The sequence below is a fragment of the Vicia villosa genome, unplaced genomic scaffold (assembly GCF_029867415.1).
Source record: "Vicia villosa cultivar HV-30 ecotype Madison, WI unplaced genomic scaffold, Vvil1.0 ctg.001165F_1_1, whole genome shotgun sequence".
In the NCBI taxonomy this organism is placed as follows: Eukaryota; Viridiplantae; Streptophyta; class Magnoliopsida; order Fabales; family Fabaceae; genus Vicia; species Vicia villosa.
In genome coordinates this window covers 37,825-45,912 of record NW_026705512.1, presented here as the reverse complement: position 1 = coordinate 45,912, position 8,088 = coordinate 37,825, and the positions used below count along the sequence as shown (strand labels likewise).

The window sequence follows — 8,088 nt, the reverse complement described above, 5'->3', positions numbered from 1 at the left end:
CAAGTAACCTTTAAGAAGAGATCAACGAAGTTTACCAATTTCCAAGGTAAACAATTGCAAAACTGAAAAAAAAAATTCTTCTACCTTGAACAATTTTTTTTTTAAAACTTTTGCAATTCATCTCAAACAATAGTATTGATGTTGTTGTTGTTGAAGGTTTTCAACAACTATGATTTATTCCTAAATTTTTTTACTGATGGATTGCAAGTGTTGAAAAACATTTTCTAATTTTTAGAACAAATACCTGATTAGAGAATGGATGTATTCCATGCATGCAAATTGTATACGCTAGTGAAAGCAGTGATAATGATAGTATCAACAATCAATCTTGGTGAAGACATGTCTGAAATTCAACACAGATCTCTACCACCTTGTATAGGACCTGGACATGCTGCATTTTTGATATTCTGGATAAACAATCTTGATATTCTGCGAATATTTGTCGCGTACAATGTATGTGTGATATTTTGGGTAAACAATGTAATCATTAAAAAAAAATCTAACCCCTCGGTTGTTTTAAAAATCGAGATGATAAATAAGTGTCTTTTTCACTATTTTCATTTAAAGGCCTTAAACAAATCTTTGTCGTCTATTTAAAGGTTATCAACACTCAAGAATCCACCATTAGTGATCTGCGTGAAACCTAAGGGACGCCCTTTATATAAGTTCTCTTACAAAATTGGAAATCTAAATGAAACATATGAAACCTAAAGAAACTTGGAAAAGTTCTCTTCGATGGATTGCAAGAGCAGAAAATCATCTGTAATATTATGGTAAACATCGTAACGAGATTTATTAAAAAAAATTTAATGATCCCTCGATTTTTATGATAAACCGAGAGAAAAAAGGCACTAGTTTTTGTAAATAATAAAAGTGTAGAAACTAGGGTTCGAACCCATGCTATAATAAACCTTTACTTCGGTGTTTCAAAAATCGATGTGTTAAGTCATTACTTTTCATGAAGCCATTCGTTACCTCGATTCTTTTTCCAAGGTAAAATGCATTTCGCGTCTGACATTAGAAGCGCTTTTTGTAGTAGTGAATAATGTTGCTCACGAGCTTCAATAGGGAAAGAAGAATAATACTAAACAAATAAAGAAGGAGGGGATGAAGGGTTTGGCGTGCGTTATATATCATTAAAATCTTTCAGAGATGCATCTTCGAAAATTTCTCTCAGTTTGAAAGCAAGGGTTAATTCGGAGATGAATATGCGAACAAACCCTGAAACACATTCGGAAACAGATCTCCGAATTAAAAATTTGACAAAGTGATGAATGTTCAACAATTAACGTTTATTTTGTGTGAAAATAGTGCGTCCGAAGATGCATCTCCGAATTTATGGGACCTTTTTGACTTTTTGTCAAGGGCTTGAGAGAATATTAAAGGGTAAAAAAAGCAATTGTTATATATATATATATATATATATATATATATATATATATATATATATATATATATATATATATATATATATATATATATATATCAAGTGAGAGCATTTTATAATGAGAGATGAAAGGAATAAATATCATCGATTTAATTTATCAAGATAGAGAATGTTAATAATTTAATGTGGCTATTAATTTCTCTGTCTTGATGAATCCAATAGTTGATATTTATTCATCTCATCTCTCATTATAAAATGTTCTAACTTGTTAAGCTCCATATATATATATATATATATATATATATATATATATATATATATATATATATATATATATATATATATATATATATATATATATATATATATATATATCATTTTTTTATTGGATATTTTAAATTTATTAAATCATTTTACAATAAAATAATAATAAAATATTTATGCAATAAATAAAATAAAATAAAATAATTTAAAATATATAAAATGTTTAAAAATTGGATTGATCATCAAACCTATGATGACACTGTGTCACTACTTTATTAGTCGAACCGTTGAATTATTAGTCGAATCACATGAGTAAATTGGACTAAAACGAATAATCCGGTTGAATAAATAGATTTCTATAAAAATATTTATAATTATTCCACCGGTTGAACAAGATGACTTTGTCTCTAGAAAACATCATGACACCCACAAAATTTCAAAATATCGTAATTTTAAAAGTTTATTCTTTAAATTTTTAACATAGTTATCACACACATGACACAACAAAATAGTACAAAATACAATTTCAAATAAACTTTGAACAAAATCTAATTACAACATAAACAAAATATTAAAATAATAATTTAAAGAGGAAAAATTACAATGTCTAATAAATTTAATTCTAAAGAGAAAAAATTGTTTCAAATAAGTTTTTGAACAAAGTCTAATTATATTTTATTTTTATTTCTTTAATTATCAAAACGATTGTTTTATCTTAGAAAAAGAGCAAGCATTTAACCCTTCGATTTTCTAAAACCGTTAATTTTCTGATTTTTTAAAATTTATTTTTGTCAGTTTTAGCCAATTTTCACTTGTTCAATAGGTTACCTGATTCAACAATCAGAACATACCAGTCCCGCTAGTCCTCAGTCCGACCAATTCGACTATTCTGTTCAGTCCAATTTTTAAAACATTGTCGTAAACTACCAAATTGATTTGATTCGGTTTTGACAAAAAAAAAATTGAGTTATGCGATAAACTCAACCCATTAAAATATGAACGAGTTAGATAACAAGGTGAGGCAAAATCCAGTCCAATCCAACCCATTATACATCCTTAATTCTCATGGAATTCACATGGTATCCATATTAGAGTTGAGAAGGATTTCACCTGTCCTGCACTAACCCCAAAATGTCCCATAACTATAAAAACTTTCTGTTTGTTTTGTTTACCACACTTTCAACTGACATGACTTGACCTTATCCTAAACACAACATTCATCTCATAATAAATCAACCAAAAGTAGCAAACTTTTTGCTTCAGATCTATCAGGCGCCTAGCTAAAAATGAAGATGTCATGACACAAATATTGGCCTCATTGGTGGGGTTTGACTCAATTATTGAGGCCACCAGGCTTTAACTAGGGACACATTCCTTTGTTGAAACATAGTGTGCTAGCGTCATGGTGCCCGGATAATGTTCCTTAAATTCAATCCCCAACATTGTTGGTTTCGTTTACTCCACATATCAATAATATAAAATATTGTTGGTTTTTAACCACTTTAAGAAAAGAAAATATTTGAGTGACTTTTCCTGAGAAGCAGGTTATAGCATATGACAAACACATGCAGTTCATTTGCATGAGTACAGGCTGACACAACACACTTTTTCATTAACCAATACGAATTTTGTTGAAATAGAATTCTGACTCATGATAATGATAATGCAAATCATGGTTTGATTTGATTGTAATGCGAAATAATGTTCTGCACTGTTCTCAAAATTATTATTGGTTTGTTTGTGTACATGGTTGAATTAATAGTGTTCTGTTCCAGCTTGAATTAATAGTGTTCTGTTCAGGAACCAGAAAATGGTAGAATGAGATCTTGGAGCGGCGGAGCAAGCTTCCGATACTGCGTAGAAGGGTGGACATGCAAGATTAGCACATCAACCGTCAAAGTCAGTCAATGAGTGAAAAGTAGTATGAAAGTGGAAATGAATTGAATACCTGAAATGGCGTGATCTGGTCTTTATATAGCATGGGCGGTTAGAACCGTCCGCAAGTGATCCGGCACCTTGTGCGGATGGCCGTTCAATTATATATCAACGGTGAGAGATGCGATGGAAGATGTGATCGTGTGTCCTTGACAGAGATGAGGGTTCACATGTTCAGTGTGACTTCCCCTTCAACGCTTGTTATTAGGCCTTCTTCGTGGACCTTGTGGACGGCCCGGAAGTAATGTTCGAGTCTCTTACAACTTTTATAACTCACATTGCTTTCTGTGGCACGACGTGGATCTTTCAGGAACAACAGCAGATATTATCTCGGCAAAATTCACTACAGCAGTTAATGTTGTCCATAAGAGAACAACATTATTAAAGCTTAAAACATGGTACAATCAATAAGAGAACTGCTCGACGAATAAGAGAGATGCAAGAGATCCACTCATAAGTGTCTTAACATCACACTTCTATGACCTCATTCCCAACTGTAGACTGGAATAGTTAGAAGCACATGGCAAGTGTCAGAAGTGGTTTTAGCTAATAATTACCACAGGCATCACAAACAACGTTAATAACAAAACAAAATGAAGGGCTGCTTTTAGTATCTTGATGTTGAAGGTTTGGCAACATACACTGTAATTGCATGCACTAAGCTACATTTGAACCGTCTAACCACGGTCGGACGGTCTAGATTTCAATATAGGTTTTGATTTTTTTGTTAAAGCTAACTTGCCATGCTTTAAATCTGGACCGTTTGGTCTTTGATTGAACGGTCTAGATGAGGCTTACAGTCACAGGGTTGTGACTGCACAGAACCCAGATATAGAATTACATCAGTCTATTGGCAGAAAACTTTCAGGCACATCCATCATGACTTGATTTTCTTAATGATTTCAATATATAAAAAATGCATGCCACCCAGCCCTGAAAAGAGTTAGTATTGTAATTTGAACTTAACATTTGATGTGTCATAGAAAGTTCTCATAGTTCACATAAATTCGACAATTTGAAAGTGGAAATACTGGGTCTTAGAATGTATGGGTTGAACCTAACACATTCCTGCAAAACCGACTTGTAGGGCGAGGATTTTTCCCACTTATAAGTACATATTCAGGTCATATATTGTCCGATTTGATACTTTTAACACAATCTAATAGCAGGTGGCCCGGTGGATCTTAAACCGGAGTTGGACACTGGCAATGAAGGCTAATCAAATGCCGCCATTTAGGCAAGCCAAATTCCAACACATCCTGTCACGCACGAGCCTCAATGAGGCCGAAGCGTAGACGATGCGGGAAGCCCATTAAGTGATCTAAGATAGACTCTGATACCATCTTAGAATGTGTAAGTAGGACCTAACTCATCCCTGTAAAACCAATTTGTAGGATCAATTTGTAGGGTGAGAATTTCCCCCACTTATTAGTACATATTTAGGCCATATATTGTCCGATGTGGTACTCTTAACACAATGGAACTTTGGACTTTATGAACTATGCATGGAGAAAACAGAATACTCACAAATAGGAGTGAACAGCAGAGTAATCAGTGTTTGCAAAGCATATTTATCCCTGTTCACAAGTGAGGTCTAAACAGTGAACCTTGTAACTTGTAACAAGAAACAATCATAGATATAGAGCTCTCTCCAAAGCAGTGATAGTGGTTTATTAATCGAAATTTACAACGTTTTATCTTTCAAAATCCGCAGTGTTTTTACATCTGAATGCAGTTTGGTCTGTCTTGGATCAGAGGTTATCAATTTACAAATATCCAGATCCAACTCCATTAAAGTTCATACATGATTAGATTTTGAATAGAATGGCCAACCACATTGTTGTATCTATCTAATTTGTTTTTCTCCATACAGGCACTCATGGAGTCACAAAGAAAAGGTCTTTGTGCCTTTTCCTTTTGTCCATCATAACCACCCAATCCTAGAGACCTTTTTCTATTCTCATTTATAACTACCAACCTAATATGCTAGATAGAGAAACTTGGTTAACAAATTAAGATAAGAGCCAAAATGAAGGTATGTCTAAACTCTACATATTTAGAAAGAAAATTCTCTTCCAAACCTTTGCCTTAATCCATGCCTTTACTTCTCGCAGTTGTTTCAATGGGTGCATCGAAAACTTCAGCAGAATAATATTGATCCCTCCAAGGATTTCACTCTTGGTATTCAGCTCTTACTATTATTCTTATCTCTTCTATAGTTGCTAATTTCACTAATTCAGTAATTTCTTTTGGAGCTCCAATTTCAGGAAATCCTTGTCTTACAGTGCAGCTAACGCTCGAGAGCCAATACTCTCGATCAAAGCCAAGCTTTAGTTCCATTAACCTTCCTAGTTTCATAACGCCGCACCATCAGGAAAGTCAGACATCTTGGTGTAAAGAAGAAGAAACATCTGCAGTAATCTCCGAGCTCTTTGAAGGCTTTCTGACAATCGGAACACTTGGTGCAGAGGCAGTTACTAATGAGCCAGCAACACCAACATTTGCCACGTCTTTAGAAAACCTACCAAAGAAAGATGCAGACGTGACAGAGACTGAACTGAAGCTCATTAGTTACGAGCTTGAGAAATTCCTTGAGGCTGAAGAAGAAAGTTTATATGAATCATCGGGAAGATATAGCCGTCTTAGCAACATCACACTTAGCGAAAAGCAAACAGATGGATCCGAAGCTGAAGATTGTGGAAACAAGGCTGTATTTCCACTGCAGGAATATTTATTGGGGTCATCGTTTGGAATACCGGAGAAAGTAGAAGTGAAGAAAGAGAGGGCATCACTTGCTGAGCTATTTCAAAGGACAAAGACAACAGATGAAGACTGTATAGAGACAAGAGTAAAAGAGACACAAGCCAAGCATGCTCATAAGTTTGCCATGCATATTATGAAAAAGATGTTGAAAATGGTCCACAGCTCTTCGAAAAGCTGTAAAACCGCAGGGAATATTGCTGATTCTACTACAACCAATACAAAGTTCAGTAAGGTTGGTCCCTGCCACAATTTCAATATTTTATCTTGAATACTCGTGAAACGGTTATAATATGTTAATTGGTTTATTCATCTGGGTATACAGGTTCTACGTAAGTTTCACAGAAAAGTCTATCCTGAAGATACCATGAATGCAAAAAGTGTTGCTAAATCTCACAAAGGAAAGATTAAAAATATTCCCTGTGATATTGGAGAAACCACAAACACAGATCCTGGCAGAAGATTTCATTCTGGTGGCACGTCTAAAAATGAGCATTGGACTGGGAAAAATGAGCATTGGATCAAAACAGATACAGAGTGTAAGCACTAAATATTTCTAGAATCTAATTATCCATGCAAACAAAAAGTTGATAAATATATACCATCAGCATCATTTTGAAATTTTCATTATTTATGCTGCATTACAAATGGAATATATTTAAGCATTTTGACTAATTTACAATTGTTGATATTGTAGATTTGGTGCTGGAGCTGTAGCAACTTATGCTGCATGAAAGTGTTAAGAAATTAAGCCTCTATTCTGGACTTCTCAAGATTAGTGTTTCACAGTGTGATTGTGTTGTACATGTACTTTTGAGTGGAAATTGATAATGCATTCAATAAACTTGTGATTTTCATGAAAACTTCCAAATAAGTAGACATTCTGCATCAAACTCATTTGGAAGCTGGTTTCATGTGAGCTCTTAAGCTAGTTCCAGCTAAACGTGTTATGCATGAACTTTTGGCAACACTTTTAATGTACTTGTTGCATATGAATCCTTAAAAGTCATGTATTTCATGCAAGGTAAATATATGCACTCTACAGTCAAATTTGAGAGCTTAATGTATCAATATTGTGACTTTTGAATGTGGTAGAAAAGCATACATCTACTATCTACCCATTACTAACCAATTGACCAATCTACCTAATTTATCTTTTCATCAAAATAATTTTACACTACAAAAAGGACAATTTTGTAATCTACTAATTAAACCACTTTTTCATTACAAACTACTCATAAAGTCCTTTGGTCAACATAATATACATAAATAATTTTTCCCTAATAAAAAGAATGTTTCAGTAAATAGATAAATAAGCCAAATTTTTTGTATGATATACCATATTAAAATTTTTGTTGTTATTATATTTATTATATGATTATTATTTAAAGGATCTCAAACACTATATTTTTTTAATTATTTACACAATATCATAAATAAATTACCCGTGCAGACGCACGAGTATCTTACTAGTATCTATTAACAATTGCTAAAGCATAATTACTCTCCTTTCTTCTCTTAAAAAATCATCATGTAATTATCCAAGGTGCAGTAAAAAATATTTCAAGCACTTCAAGAATAAGGTGCAGACCTCGTTGTAGCCTTCCGTCTTGGTTATGGAGGGAAAAAATATAAATAATAATGGTAGAAACTCCTGTCTGAGAATGACACCAATTTCCATCCTCCATTATTGATCAACTAGACATGCAAACTCTCAGAAATGTGCATAGGAAGCTCCATAA

General features: G+C 33.4%; 1 protein-coding gene across 2 annotated transcripts; it reads left to right on the top strand.

The window, feature by feature from the left end:
• Positions 1–2,932: 2,932 nt before the first annotated feature.
• On the top strand, positions 2,933–7,546 carry LOC131633692 (protein LAZY 1-like). Of its 2 annotated transcripts, none has more exons than XM_058904381.1 (6): positions 2,933–4,213; positions 5,460–5,621; positions 5,701–5,767; positions 5,842–6,581; positions 6,672–6,885; positions 7,044–7,546. In XM_058904381.1, exons 2-6 carry the CDS (start codon positions 5,616–5,618, stop codon positions 7,061–7,063), a joined length of 1,047 nt encoding a protein of 348 aa, XP_058760364.1. In that variant the 5' UTR covers positions 2,933–4,213; positions 5,460–5,615; the 3' UTR covers positions 7,064–7,546. The 2 variants fall into 2 exon arrangements, with proteins under 2 accessions (XP_058760364.1, XP_058760365.1); XM_058904382.1 differs by having other exon boundaries at positions 5,854–6,581; positions 7,044–7,545.
• The last annotated feature ends 542 nt before the right edge of the window (positions 7,547–8,088 follow it).